This window comes from Polypterus senegalus, chromosome 14 (genome assembly GCF_016835505.1).
Source record: "Polypterus senegalus isolate Bchr_013 chromosome 14, ASM1683550v1, whole genome shotgun sequence".
In the NCBI taxonomy this organism is placed as follows: Eukaryota; Metazoa; Chordata; class Cladistia; order Polypteriformes; family Polypteridae; genus Polypterus; species Polypterus senegalus.
In genome coordinates, this window is record NC_053167.1 from 98,952,142 (window position 1) to 98,968,440 (window position 16,299).

General features: G+C 36.3%; 1 protein-coding gene across 1 annotated transcript in view; it reads left to right on the forward strand.

Annotated features, from left to right (window-relative positions):
• Nucleotides 1–16,299, forward strand: part of frrs1a (ferric-chelate reductase 1a) — a 70,543-nt gene that overhangs the window by 44,086 nt on the left and 10,158 nt on the right. The window contains exons 3-8 of the mRNA XM_039734523.1: nt 2,371–2,510; nt 3,921–4,015; nt 9,220–9,370; nt 9,952–10,134; nt 10,432–10,530; nt 15,040–15,187. Coding sequence (XP_039590457.1) covers nt 2,371–2,510; nt 3,921–4,015; nt 9,220–9,370; nt 9,952–10,134; nt 10,432–10,530; nt 15,040–15,187 — 816 coding nt within the window. The remainder of the gene's footprint in view (nt 1–2,370; nt 2,511–3,920; nt 4,016–9,219; nt 9,371–9,951; nt 10,135–10,431; nt 10,531–15,039; nt 15,188–16,299) is intronic.

Sequence of the window (16,299 nt, forward strand, 5' to 3'; positions counted from 1 at the left end):
TTTTTAGCATACCAGTAGCAAAGGTGTAGATACAATGTTTTCCAACCTTTTTTCTGTGGTGGCCCACTTTTTGTAACCCAAAAAATCCCAAGGCACACCTCGATTCTAGAACAGAAAAAAAAGACTGCCGCTTGCAGACGCAGCACTTAGCGAGCACTTTGGACATATTTCCCTGTTGCTTCGTCCCTTTGCCCACTCGTACTCATACTCGTACTCTTTTCTGCGAGAGTCACTGGAGTAAGGTTATTATAGTTTTGTTTTTTTATTTTTGTTTTTATTTCAATATTTTTTCTGGCCTTACCTGGAAATTCAGTTTAGTTTTAGTTTTCCTTCATTGTGTATTTTTAGTTTTAATTTAGTTTTTATTTCACAAAGGCATTTCTATTTTATTTTATATCTATTAGTTTCAGTTTTAGTAATTATGGTGTGGTTAAAGAGCTACTATGGAGTTTAGTTTTATATCACAATCAGACAGGACTGTACACTTTATGGATTTGGATATACACTGTGTGCACAATTATTAGGCAAGTGAGTATTTTGACCATATCATTTTTAATGCGTATATTCCAACTCCAAGCTGTATTAACTTGAATGCTTATTGGATTTAAGCACGTCAGGTGATGTGTATTTGTGTAATGAGGGAGGGTGTGGCCTAAGGAGATCAACACCCTATATCAAGGTGTGCAGAATTATTAGGCAGCTAGTTTTCCTCCGGCAAAATGGGCCAAAAAAGAGATTTAACTGACTCTGAAAAGTCAAAAATTGTAAAAAGTCTTTCAGAGGGATGCAGCACTTTTGGAATTGCTAAGATATTGGTGTGTGATCACAGAACCATCAAACATTTTGTTGCAAATAGTCAACAGGGTCGCAAGAAACGTGTTGAGAACAAAAGACGCAAATTAGCTGCCAAAGATTTGAGAAGAATCAAACGTGAAGCTACCAGAAACCCATTATCCTCCAGTACTTTCATATTCCAGAGCTGCAACCTACCTGGAGTGCCCAGAAGTACAAGGTGTTCAGTGCTCAAAGACATGGCCAAGGTAAGGAGGGCTGAAACCCAACCACCACTGAACAAGAAACATAAGTTGAAACGTCAAAACTGGGCCAAGAAATATCTGAAGACAGATTTTTTCAAAGGTTTTATGGACCGATGAGATGAGAGTGACTCTTGATGGACCAGATGGATGGACCTGTGGATCAGTAATGGGCACAGAGCTCCACTCCAACGTGGAGGTGGGGTACTGGTATGAGCTGGTATTTTTAAAGATGAGCTAGTTGGACCTTTTGCATTGAAGATGAACTCAAAATCAACTCCCAAACCTACTGCCAGTTTTTGAAGACACTTTCTTCAAACAGTGATACAGGAAAAAGACCATGATTTTTATGCAGGCCAATGCTCCATCACTTGCATCGAAGTTCTCCACTGCGTGGCCAGCCAGTAAAGGCCTTAAAGATGAAGGAATAATGACATGGCCCCCTTCCTCATCTGACCTAAACCCTATCGAGAACTTGTGGGCACTTCTTAAACGCTACATTTACGGAGGAGAAAAGCAATACACCTCTCTGAAGAGTGTCTGGGAGGCTGTAGTCACTGCTCCACAAAAAGCTGATCGTCAACAGATCAAGAAACTGACAGACTCCATGAATGGAAAGGCTTATGACTGTTATTGGAAAGAAGGGTGGCTATATTGGTCATTGATTGATTGATTGATTTTTTTTGAAATGTCAGAGATGTTTATTTGTAAATTTTGAGGTGTTTGTTTATTATTCTCACTATAATAACAGATGAAAATAAACAAGTGAGATGGGAAAATTTTCATTTTTCCTTTAGTTGCATAATAAATCTGCACACTAATAGTTGCCTAATAATTGTGCGCACATATGTATTCCCCTGATGATGTTCACACTCACATTTCCGTTGTGAAACATTCAGGTTTCAGGTTTATTAACATTTTGGATTGACTGATAGCACTGTGTTTGTTCCATATTAAAATTAATCCTCAAAAATACAACTTGCCTAATAATTCTGCACTCCCTGTAAGTTTAATATTACTTGAAACTTACTACACTACATGGTTTACTATCTGGTTTTGCTTTTGTCTGATAAAACCAAGCGTAATCAAAACCAGATATGGAAATTGTATACAATTTTATACTTTTTAAAATATTTTCTGTCATAGGTTTTATTTAGAGTTTTGTCACAAAAGACAATACAGTAGTACAATAATTATCCTTTACAGATACCTAATTTAATGATTTACAGATAAATTTGTTCTTTGCATTTTAAAACTGCTAAGAATTAAACACTAAAGTAATAACTTTAAAATATTTGTCATCTCCTAAAGGATTTTTTATTTGCATTTTCCCTAGTAACTCTTTCTGGAACAACCTCCTTTGAAGGGTTTCTTATCCAAGCAAGAGATGCGGCAGATCTTAGCAGTGATACCATTGGCTCTTTTACGCTTGTCAATCCAGCCATCTCCCAGCGATTAACCTGTGATGGTACAGAGGTATGACTGTATCTCTGTATTTGGGAATAAAATGTTTGCTGTGATAACGCAAAATGTGTTTTAAAAAATAGAAATTTAAAGATTTTAAATAGAACAAAGTGCTAGTGCAGTGGCTTTCTCATAGCTCTAGGAGGCAATATTGTAGTTTTTGTCATAGTCTCTGTCTCTTGGTGTGGTGTTTGTACGTTCTCTTCATGTTCATACCCACATGTTTACCCCATATGCAACACTTCATTTATTACTGGACCACCACATGTGAGTGTAGAAATGAAAGATTTTCAAATTGAATATCATTTAGTGTCATAAGCTTTATTTGTCTTGTCTGCATGAATAAGTTATATTTTATTCCACACATACTGTATTTCCAGTCATGGTCTGATTTGTATCACCCACTTGCTTAACCACTACATCAGATCTGTCTCCCACAACCAGTGATCACACCGTTGACTTCATACATTCTTGCATGAGCCGACAGACCACTTTGTAAACCACATGTGTCACTATAATTCAGTTAATCTTCCCCATGTTTTAAATCACTGATTCATTTCAGTAAGTAATGACCAGTCCCATATTGCTAAGCTGGTTTCTGGCTCATTGTTTATCAAAATATGTCAAGTTTGCATTTTTTTTTAGCTAAATATACTCCCATGCCAATGTTATGTTTTATTATTTGTATGTGCCTTGCTATGTAAATGTTTTCTGATTTTTATTTTTCATGAAATGTTAGTGTTTCATCAGAATGCATCCTAAATAAAGGGAACTGGAGTGAACAAATAACCTGAAATTTACATGCTCGGTTATTTCGTAAAGTTGTTCATTCATTCATCCATGCCCATCCCTCCATTTACTGAACCCATTCACCTTAAAAGAGTGTTGGTAGTTGCCTATACCAGCACAGTCAAGTGTAAGGCAGGAATCAACTTTCTATGGTTCCTTCACTTATGCCAGGCCAGTACAGTCTCTTCTTCTTCTTTTTTTTTTTTTTTTTTCTCCTCCCCCCCACCACATCCTTATTTTTTTTTATTAGATTTGTAAGACAGCAGCACTAACTACTATTCTGCCAGGCTGCCATTACTGTCATTCAGGATATCTCGTACCAGTGGGTTAAATTTCATTAACATAAATTTAATTCAGTCAGTTAAATATGCTGTAATCCGACCTTGTGTGTATCATAACCACACTTCTTATTGTTACAGTAACCTTTACACAGCATAAATTCAAAAATCTCATTATGCTACTTTTAGAAGGCATTTCTGGAGACAAGCTGGACGACAAAGCAGTTTCCTTTTATTTTGGTACTTTTTTTGTTAATTTAATTTAATTTATTTTGCTGCCTAGGAATGTATATGCAGAATATAATAATGTTTTGTTCATGTGACTCGATGTGTATTTTTCTTTGTTAATTTTTAGGGTTCAGCAGTGAGCCATACCAGTAAATCAGGAAAAATGAAAGTTGAAATTATCTGGAATGTACCAGCAAGTGCACCTTCCTCTGTTCAGTTCCTGTAAGCCACTTTTATTATTATTTTAAATCATGTTTTTTTTTTTTTTGGGGTATTACTATACAGTATAAATGCAATAATGGGCATTTTGACCATCATTCATTGGTGCCAGGCTGCCACGTAATACAAAGGATTCTTTATTTAACTGCTGAGCTGGTTTAATGCAGCAAATCAACTTTGTACAACAATGAAATTCCTGTGTATTTGGGACTTGCTTTCCCTACGTGCTGCTGTGGATATTTTTTCTTCCTCTACTCATATCTTGTTTTCTATTTTCCTCCATTATTCTTCCATTGAAAAACTGTGTCCACCAATAGTCCTGCTTCTCAGATACTTTACTTAGTATTATACTCTAGATTCCAAGTTATACATAAGAGACCTGACAGCCATGAAATTTACTTTGTAGCCTGACCACCATCTCTTCAGCAGTACCTCTCTGGGCATCTCTCTGCATCTTTGCAGAACATTAGAACAATTTGGACTTGAACAGGCCATTCAGCCCAAAAAGCTTGAAGAGTTCTGAAGGTCCCTAAAGTCCTATTATGTACCAGATGTTTGTTTTTTTTTTTTTTTTTTATATACCATGTGTCTATGGCTTGCTGTGTGGAAAAACGTGTTTTTTTTTTGTTTGTTTGTTTTTTTGTTTTTTTTTTTTACAAATTCTATGCTTAAATTTCCAACATATCTCTGTGTTCTTATTGAGAAATTGATTTTAATAGCAACAGCTGGGATCCACCCGATTAATTCCCTTTGTAATTTTAAACAGTTCAATCATGTACACTTGTGTTTGAAAGTTTGTGAACCTTTTAGAATTTTCTATATTTCTACATAAATATAACTTAAAACATCATCAGATTTCCACTCAAGTCCTAAAAGTAGATAAAGAGAAACCAGTTAAACAAATGAGACAAAAATATTATACTTGGTCATTTATTTATTGAGGAAAATAATCGAGTATTAGAAACTCGAGAATTAGCAGAGTATGTGAACCTCTATGATTAGCAGTTAGTTTGAAGGTGAAATTAGAGTCAGGTGTTTTCAATCAATGGGATAACAATCGGGTGTGAGTGGGCACTCTGTATTATTTAAAGAACAGGGATCTATCAACGTCTGCTCTTCACAACACATGTTTGTGGAAGTGTATCATGGCATGAACAAAGGAGATTTCTGAGCACCTCAGAAAAAGAGTTGTTGATGCTCATCAGGCTGGAAAAGGTTACAAAACCATCTCTAAAGAGTTTGGACTCCACCAATCCACAGACAGACAAATTGTGTACAAATGGAGGAAATTCAAGACCATTGTTACCCTCCCCAGGAGTGGTTGACCAACAAAGATCACTCCAAGAGCAAGGCGTGTAGTAGTCGGCGAGGTCACAAAGAACCCCAGGGTAACTTCTAAGCAACTGAAGGCCTCTCTCACATTGGCTAATGTTCATGAGTCCACCATCAGGAGAACACTGAACAACAATGGTGTGCATGGCAGGGTTGCAAGGAGAAAGCAACTGCAATCCAAAAAAACATTACTGCTTGTCTGCAGTTTGCTAAAAATCACGTGGATAAACCAGAAGGCTATTGGAAGAATGTTTTGTGGACGGATGAGACCAAACTAGAACTTTTTGGTTTAAATGAAAAGCGTTATGTTTGGAGAAAAACACTGCATTCCAGCATAAGAACCTTATTCCATCTGTGAAACATGGTGGTGGTAGTATCATGGTTTGGGCCTGTTTTGCTGCATCTGGGCCAGGACAGCTTGCCTTCATTGATGGAACAATGAATTCTGAATTATATCAGAGAATTCTAAAGTAAAATGTCAGGACATCTGTCCATGAACTGAATCTCAAGAGAAGGTGGGTCATGCTTTCTACCAAAGAATAGTTAAAGAAAAATAAAGTTAATGTTTTGGAATGGCCAAGTCAAAGTCCTGACCTTAATCCAATCGAAAAGTTGTGGAAGGACCTGAAGCAACCAGTTAATGTGAGGAACCCACCAACATCCCAGAGTTGAAGCTGTTCTATATGGAGGAATGGGCTAAAATTCCTTCAAGCCGGTGTGCAGGAATGATCAAAAGTTACTGGAAATGTTATTGCTGCAAAAAGGGGGGCTGGGGGGGTCACACCAGATACTGAAAGCAGTGGTTCACATACTTTTGCCACTCACAAATATGTAATATTTGATTATTTTCCTTAATAAATAAATGACCAAGTATAATATTTTAGTCTCATTTGTTTAACTGGTTTCTCTTTATCTGCTTTTAGGGCTTGAGTGAAAATCTGATGATGTTTTAGGTCATATTTATGCAGAAATATAGAACATTTTAAATTCTCTCTTGTGCAAGTCTGTGACCCACATCACTATATGTACTTTGTATTTATCTGAAATAAAATTAAACATAAGAACAACTGTGACTACAGGGAGTACAGAATTATTAGGCAAGTGAGTATTTTGACCATATCATCATTTTAATCGTATATTCCAACTCCAAGCTGTATTAACTTGAATGCTTATTGGATTTAAGCACGTCAGGTGATGTGTATTTGTGTAATGAGGGAGGGTGTGGCCTAAGGAGATCAACACCCTAATATCAAGGTGTGCAGAATTATTAGGCAGCTAGTTTTCCTCAGGCAAAATGGGCCAAAAAGAGATTTAACTGACTCTGAAAAGTCAAAAATTGTAAAAGTCTTTCAGAGGGATGCAGCACTTTTGGAATTGCTAAGATATTGGTGTGTGATCACAGAACCATCAAACATTTTGTTGCAAATAGTCAACAGGGTCGCAAGAAACGTGTTGAGAACAAAAGATGCAAATTAGCTGCCAAAGATTTGAGAAGAATCAAACGTGAAGCTACCAGGAACCCATTATCCTCCAGTACTTTCATATTCCAGAGCTGCAACCTACCTGGAGTGCCCAGAAGTACAAGGTGTTCAGTGCTCAAAGACATGGCCAAGGTAAGGAGGGCTGAAACCCAACCACCACTGAACAAGAAACATAAGTTGAAACGTCAAAACTGGGCCAAGAAATATCTGAAGACAGATTTTTTCAAAGGTTTTATGGACCGATGAGATGAGAGTGACTCTTGATGGACCAGATGGATGGACCTGTGGATCAGTAATGGCACAGAGCTCCACTCCAACGTGGAGGTGGGGTACTGGTATGAGCTGGTATTTTTAAAGATGAGCTAGTTGGACCTTTTTGCATTGAAGATGAACTCAAAATCAACTCCCAAACCTACTGCCAGTTTTTCAAAGACACTTTCTTCAAACAGTGATACAGGAAAAGACCATGATTTTTATGCAGGCCAATGCTCCATCACTTGCATCGAAGTTCTCCACTGCGTGGCCAGCCAGTAAAGGCCTTAAAGATGAAGGAATAATGACATGGCCCCTTCCTCATCTGACCTAAACCCTATCGAGAACTTGTGGGCACTTCTTAAACGCTAGATTTACGGGGAGAAAACAATACACCTCTCTGAAGAGTGTCTGGGAGGCTGTAGTCACTGCTCCACAAAAGCTGATCGTCAACAGATCAAGAAACTGACAGACTCCATGAATGGAAAGGCTTATGACTGTTATTGGAAAGAAGGGTGGCTATATTGGTCATTGATTGATTGATTTATTTTTTGAAATGTCAGAGATGTTTATTTGTAAATTTTGAGGTGTTTGTTTATTATTCTCACTATAACAGATGAAAATAAACAAGTGAGATGGGAAAATTTTCATTTTTCCTTTAGTTGCATAATAAATCTGCACACTAATAGTTGCCTAATAATTGTGCGACATATGTATTCCCCTGATGATGTTCACACTCACATTTCCGTTAGAAACATTCAGGTTTCAGGTTTATTAACATTTTGGATTGACTGATAGCACTGTGTTTGTTCCATATTAAAATTAATCCTCAAAAATACAACTTGCCTAATAATTCTGCACTCCCTGTAGAAAAGACTTCTCCCTGATATATGTTTTCCATCCATCCACCCATTTATCTGTTTTTGAACCTACTTAATCCGATTCAGAGTTGCAGTGATTAGAATCTGTCACAATAGACTCTTAAGATGGTGCTTTCAACTATAATATAAAGGTAAACTATTCTATTTATCTATTGTTATTTAGATGGAGGGGGTGGAGGGATGAACTGGGAAGAAGATAAAGCTAGCCTCACATTGTTCCCAGCCAAAACACTAGTTAGCAAAGCAATGTTCCATGCAGGGCTTAATACTTAATACTCCAACTTATTTGTTTTCTATGGAAGTCCCTATTGTCTTTCTCAAAATTTCCTTTCCTTCCTGATAGACTGCAGCCGCTCAAGCACCTATCATTGTCTAGCCTGCCAAGCCCTTTCTCTACTCTGTAATATTTTCTCTCAAACACAGTATTAGACGGTGAATTATTTATAATGCTATAACATGTCTTTATTTATTTATGTTTTTTTCACCCAAACTGCACTTTTGTTTTTGAGGTTTTCAAGGGGTCTTCAAGGTTAATTTGGAGTCTCAGACCTGAATGACACACTTTGCTTGCACATTGTGATGATGTTCACAATGTGATGTTGTACTCTTGATGTTGTACTCTTTCTATCCAACACATACTCATATTCTGTCACCTCAAAGTAGTTAAACTCACTTTCACAATTAAGTGGTTCAGAAATGTATTTCTTTTATCCACAACACTACAATTGAATCCCCAAGGCAAACATGAATCAGACCCTTTCATATTCACCAAACTAGGAGTACAAGGGAAAAATATATCTCATGTATTTGCCTCTTCTTCCCTAATACCTTAATGTTTCTTCATCATTAAAAGTAATTTTTCCTGTTTTATACACTAGTCTTTCAGCTTTCCCCTTATCTCGTACTGCTCACCACCAAACCCTCTGGAAACTTCTTGCTCACTGTATCCTTTAGCAATTCAGAGACCCCATTTGCATAAGGTTGTATTCTTTGCTAAAGGAACCCCATTATAATGTAATGGTCACATTTTTCTGCCCTGGACACATTTTTTCAACTGCTTATCCAATAGAATTATTTTATTTCTTGCTGAAATGTGAAATTTTGTGTAGAAATGGAACACAGAGGAATACTACAGAAACTCTTCACTCATGATTCTGCCATTATTTAGGATAGTTGAAAAAGTTCAGCCTTCTGGACAACTCCTGGAAGAAAAAATACAGATGTATGAAAAAAGTTTTAATTTTTTATTTTTTTTTCCCAGGTTTACAGTTGTTCGGTACTATGATACATTCTGGGTAAAAGTGCCTGGCCCTGTAATCACTCAAGGAAATGTAACCTACCCTACACAATTAACATCCAAAACAGTAACAACAGAAAAAACCGCCACAAGTAGTTCTGTTCTGAAGGAACCGGTAAGTTTTGGTCATTTTAAGGGCCTTGTTGATTTTGAAAAGACAAAATGCCCCTTCTGTGCATTTGTATCTGAGTGATTATTTACTTGTAGAACTGTGTGTTTCCAATTTCCAAAATATTGTAATTATTATGAAAATGATAATTACCATCATTAATACGAAATATTGGAATTTGTTCTGTTTTACACACAATGATACTGGGAAAAGGTTTGGTCACAACAGCCCCAAAATGGGTTATATGAAAATTGATTTATGGATCATCTTTGTACTGTTACTTATTTCATTATTAATTTGAAGTATATGTTTTTTTAACCTGGCCTTAAGATTTTCTGATGTGTGTTTATTTAGGAGTTAGTATTAATATATTTCTAGGTGTGTTTTAGCCTCTTTTTGTTGAGCCTCAAGTCTATTGTTTCTGATCATACTGATGCCCACAATCCAGGAGTCTGCCTGGTCTTAAGACACAGCTGCTACAGTGACACTTCTTTCAATTACAAGTATTGTACAGTCATTTTTATGAATACTATGTTTTAATCTGGAGTTTCTTGAATTTATTTTTCTCTCCTGTATATTTGTTTTAGTTTAGCGCCCAGGGATGTGGAACCTCAAAATCCTGCCTGCGGGACCCAGCAGGTTGTGACCCAAAAAAGGACACAAAGTGCTTCTTCCTGTCCTTCACAAAGGAGGACACTTCTGCGCTGTTTGAAATGAGTGGCCCGGCAGAGGGTTATGTGGCCTTTGCTTTCTCTCATGATAAATGGATGGTATGTGAGTTCTGGCAATTTCTGTTCTAATTATCTTATCTTATTATATTATTGCCAGTTTCTTTAAAGATTTAAAATGAATGTAGTGGTTTTTATGACATTATTGTATAGAATCTTTCCTAATCAAAATGTAGTTACATTCCAAGTACATAAAAGCAATGCTAAATATTTGATCTTCCTTCAGATTTTTGACTGAAATTACTAATTTAGTAATTTTATTGCAGTAGTGCATTTGTGGATGTAAATGTTATGTTTTCAATTAACTTTAAATTTTTTATGTTTATTTCTCTGGTTTAGGGGAATGATGATGTTTATATATGCATTCGGGATGGGGACTATATTGACATTAGTGCAGCATCAGATGCAGGCCGTACTCATCCTGTAATGGCTTCACAGGTAGGTTACAGGTTGCTAGTTCTGAAATGCACAAGTACAGCATAAAAATCCAAAACGGGGACACTAGATATAGCATGTTTCCTATGTTCTATTGTGAATAAAATATGGGTTTATGAGATTTGCAAATCATTGCATTCTGTTTTTATGTATATTTTATACAGTGTCCCAGTTTTTTTGAGCTATGCATTACAGCGGTAGTGTCGAACAGTAGTCAGATTTCAGCAGAGGCAAAATAAATTGAAAGGAATTCTCCACCCAAGAATGACACATTTTTATGTCACTTGCATGTTATAATTTGTACTGGTGGCCTAGACAAATTTTAAATCTCATCACGAAGATAACAAAGTCTGTGTTCACAATAGCTGCAGAACAGCAAACAATATGAAAACATCCATGAAAAAATGTAAAATTACTTTTGTCACATAATTTACATTTAAAGTAATCCAATTGTATGCTCACAATGTCTAAAACATATGTATTTTCAGTAAAATACTTTAAAATAAAATTCTTAGGGGAAACATGCTTGTGAACTAAAATGGAATAGATGCAAGTACAATATAAGCTATGAATTTACCAAAATATATGCAAGATACAATATGATTACTTCATTTAAAAATTCTGAACTATAAAAGCTCAACATTCAAGCTTTGGACTGAGCTCAAAATTCAAAAAGGTCTTTTTTTCAAAGTCAAACTAGTGTGGTGCTGAGGTGTCACCTTTTGCAAGACTGTGCTCTGGTCATAATTTGGGATCCTAAGGTGCTTCATCGTGTAATGGGTGTGGTATGGTGCTGTATCAATGCAAGCTCCCAACCTCTCCTCCTTTCTTCTCCTAAATGCGCAGGCCACATTGCGTTAACTTCTGAGCATTGGTTTTGCTGCTGTTGGTAGTGGCTTTAAAAATGTGAACTTTTTAAGTGTTTGAGGCTGAATAATTGACATTCCCCCAAAACGTAATTGGCTTTTAAGACTAATCTATTTGTTCTCGTGTTACAGTGTCGACAAACATTTTACCATAGACACACCTAAACATAATCACAGAGAAACACAGAAATACATTTATTCAGATTGTTTAAAAAAATGTTGTAGGGATATCAAAACATTTTTAATACTGCATCGAGAATTTAAAAATGGTGAAACCTCTAAGCTGTAACAGTTGTTGCTTCCCAAGCAATCTAAATTTGCATGTTGTGTCCTGTAAACTTTTTGACTCAGTTCACTGTTCTGTGTATTATATACAGTATTGATTTGTACTTGTGTTGTAGATAAGCACTAAATATTTTCAGTTGAAATAAAAGCTGGCAGTATAAGTAGCAACAGACTATGATTGGCTGGTATTGCCAGAAAAATAATAACCTCAGTGTTTTTTGTTTTTTTTTTAAGCCAGAAGCAGTACCTCTGTAAACCAGTTAACCTCACCTTTAAGGACCCCAAGAACAGCAGGCAGTCAGAAATGTCAGCCTGTCCGTTTCAAACTACTTGCTTAAAACCAGCTAATGAACAGATCAGGAACACACAGCCACCCTTTTTGCACAAGGAAACATTCTGGCAGTTACTTGACAAAAAGTAATCTGTTTAGAACCTTCCATTAGAATGGCTACCCACCTAGGACTGCTTACTCCTCATCAATGAAGGGGATAAATTCTGGCTTTGTGTATGGGCTCTGTATTTTGAGAAGAGGGGCTATATTAAAATTAACTGAATCAGTTACAAAGGATTATTCTTAGGGTTTGCTGAGATTAAGCAATAAAGTGATCTTTTTTTTTTGATGATAAAAAGCTGGTTGTGTAATGAAGTTCAAAAAGAAACAAATATAAATAGTGGTACAACTTACCTGCTTGACTCTGTTGAAGTAAAGTGAATCAGTAATTTTGACTAGTGGGATATGCAGACAGTGTCTCATCGCTTTTTAAAAACTCCATTTTTCCCATACACAGACTGTATATGTATGTGTGTATGTATGTGTAGCTGATATTGTGTCACACATATAGATGTGTGTCTTAACCTGCATTAATGTTGGGAGTATAGTGTTGGGCAGTCCATTCATCAATTTACTAACCTGCCAATCCAGTGCCTGTCCTCTCTGCATGAGGTGCAATTGGGAACCAGTTTGGACAGGACTTCTGTCAATTGTGGAGCAGGCCCATGCACACACCTAAACTCGCTCACACTGGGCCAGTTTAGAATCACTTGTCAACGATGCATGTCTTTGTAGGGAAAGCCTACAAACCTCCACCATGGTGAGAATGTTTCAACTTTAAGATAGCATGTAAGCTAGCTCCCCAGGAGAATTTATGCTTTTATCAAAGGTCAGGAAGTCGGAAAATTTGTACCAAGTGCAACTCTGAAGTGGTGACACAGCAGCAGTTACCACTGAAACACCTTGCATAATTTTTCCTATTTTTTCAATAGTCATCATGACTATGTAAAAGAGAAAACATGAAGCAAATAAGATTTTGTGGAAGAGTGTAATTATACATCTGAGTGCTAGTACAGTATAATGTAACCACACTGTTTCACTGCTGAGCTCAAAGCCTTTTTCTTGTTTCAAACCGAGAAAATTTTGATAAACATTTTAACATATGTGAAATTAACTGAATTCTTAGAACATTAACAATGCTGTTTCTTAAACTGCTCAATGGAGTGTGGATTCCCTGGCTGAGATTTGGTTCCTCCTTTAATAGATAATTACGTATACCAGGGGTTCTAAACGTTGGTCCTGGGGAACCCCCTGTGGCTGCGGGTTTTTGTTTCAACCAGCTTCTGTTTTTAATTGGAATCCTGGGCTAGTTAAGTGGACTGTTATTGCCTAGATTCTGTGTTTTGAGAACAATATAGAAATTAGAAAACTATAAAAGTTTGGTACAAAATATATATACTGTATATATATTCAAATGTACTAAGCAATTATATGGGAATAATGTGTTTTGTTTTTTTAACAATATTTTCATCTTAACGCTCATTCTATTTTTCCAGGTGTTCTAATTGTTTAATTAATCCATTGTTTTCTAATTAGTGGGTCTAACACTAAAGTTGTTGCAGCCATTCACGATTGTGCTGTTTGCCTGGGTGTCTGTCTGTCATTATTCAGATACGATGAAGAAAGCAAATTGCACAGAAAATGTCTTATACTAAATGTAAAAATCATTCCTCTGTGCTTTCTTAATGTAGGATAAGAGAAGAGAAAAAAACAGCTAATTAATTGAGATCAGTGTTAGCAGTTGTCACTGATTATGAATCTGGTTGAAGCAAAAAACTGAAGCCACAGTGGGCTCCCAGGACCGACTTTGAGAACCCCTGACGTATACAACGTATCCTGCCAAATTGGGTTACTTAAGGCATAAAAGTGTGAGTGCAGTGTGGACAGAGAGTTGGGGAAAACAGAAATGACACATCCTGGCTTTCCTACCTTTCCTCTTTTCTAAAAAGAAAACATCAAACAAGTTTTTCAGACCATTTTGGCTATTACATGAATTAGTCAAATTTTCCCCATGCTGAACTCAAAGATGAGTTCCTGCAGCAAAGAACAGCTAAAAATTAATTACATTAATTTAATAAAGTTTTCAAGTGCAGTAGATTCCGGTTAATTGGACCACCGGTTAATCGGACCAGCCGCTTATTCGGACCGAATCCTAAAGAACCGAAACAGATCATATTACATAAGCCTAATATTGTTCGCTTATTTGGACCAAAATTCCGTTTAAACGGACATGACAGAGAATAAGAAAAAGAAGCCACAAGTCACCCGCGGAAAGCGGATGTATAGCGGGTCAGCGACATCGGGAGGATCCCTAGCTCCCCAGGAGAATTTATGCTTTTATCAAAGGTCAGGAAATCGGAAAATTTGTACCAAGTGCAAACCAGTGGGGGTGAACATGCTTGCCCTTTCTTTCCTAAAACGGACCATCCATTAGCCTAGGACATGAAGTCGAGCGTAAACAAGTGCAGTGCGTAAACAGAATGCATCAGATCATCAGATCACACTAGACAAGTTCTTCAAACATTGACTGGAATTTGGTAATGTAACCTTTTTTATTGTGCTTCGCATGCTGAGTGTCATGTAGATCGTTTAAGAATCTGTAGATTTCTTTTTCAATAAACAAAGTTGTAAGCAACCGTACATGTACATGTACGTAGTTCTTGTTCTACGTTCTCCATACACGTGTGCAGCACAATAAAAGTCATAATGACATTTTAATATGTTACTTATAGCACATCCCGTCTTGGTTGCACATGTTTAGGGCATGTTCGTGTAATCGGACCAGCTGGTTATGAGGACCAAAATGATCGCGTCCCGATGTGGTCCGATTAACAGGAATCGACTGTATTAGATTTTATAATACAGAATGTGTAGTAGTTTGACCATAATGTAGCAATATACACACACTGTAGTCAGGGTACACAATTATAAAAAGATTACAGTTAATAAACACAATTTTTATGCTTAATGGACTGTCATATAACTATAATGTGACATTGAAATGTTAATTGTTGTCACCTTTTTTAATAGGATCATCTGACAGATAAATCATGGAGATACTCAGATGGCATCATTCAGTGTACCTTTAAACGGGACATTAAAATTATATTGGACAATGATAGATTCCCCTTGGATAGTAGTTATTTCTTATTTTTTGCAGATGGACAAGCTGAACATGGTAAGAAGTTTTAGAGTGTGAATTGTTTTTTGTATTTTTGTTAAAAGAAATGCAACTCTCCTCTACTGCCACTTTAAACACTGTTAAGTGGTTTCCCTGCCAACTTTGGGAATACCTGCTCTGGGATGACTCCTGAAAACAAATTTCCATTGCTTGATGAATGTTACACACATCAAATTGCCAGGTTAAGAACAATAATGTTAATTTCATGAGACCTGATTTGTCCATTTTAGATGTGTTCAAATAAAATGCAAACACACATATTGTTGTCGGGATGTCTCTTTGTTTGACTGTCTGTTCATCCATCTGACACCATGAAACAATTTGGCTTCCAGTGGACCAGTTTTGTTAAAATTTAATATACTTGTTCATCAAGTAAACTTGTTGAAAAGTTCAGTTTTCATTGAGATACCTCAAATCGAGCATGCTGTACACATTTTTGAAATTTCAAAACTCCCCTTTTTAAAAAAAAAAAAAAAAAAAGTATTGGTAGATTTTCCAAATTATCTTTTAAAAGAACTCAATTACTGATTAATTTACTGTTTCCGATTTACCTTGACAGAGGTTTTTTAATTGATATATTTTCCTGTTTTATATACCTGATAACCACTCCTGATGGCAAAACCAATTGACAATACAATTCATTGAAACACCAGCAGAGTCATGAGACCAGGAAGTCGCTGTCACTTTATCTGCTTGTGCTCATTGGGGTACTTCAACATGGATTTTCAGTTATTAAAAAAAAAATGTATGTTTTAAAGAAGAGTAAAGTATAATTATTCATAGACCCTCCACAACCAACAACTAAAATAGACCATCAATCAGTGCAGTTTTTGTATCATTTGAGTGGGAATGTAATAGTTCTGAAGGCTATTTCAGACACTACAAGCATTCTTTTAAGTACATGATAACTACAAGAGCTCCATTTTTAACTATATTATACTATAAACTACTATTTAAAAAACATGCATTTTTTTTACACAATTAAATTCTGATATATCTCCTTCTGCTTTAAATTCTGTTTAAACATGACAGAGGTTAGTCCCCTTTTTCTTCTTTCATCCACACTACCCCATCATATTTAACCACCAAAAACAGACTTTTAAAAACCC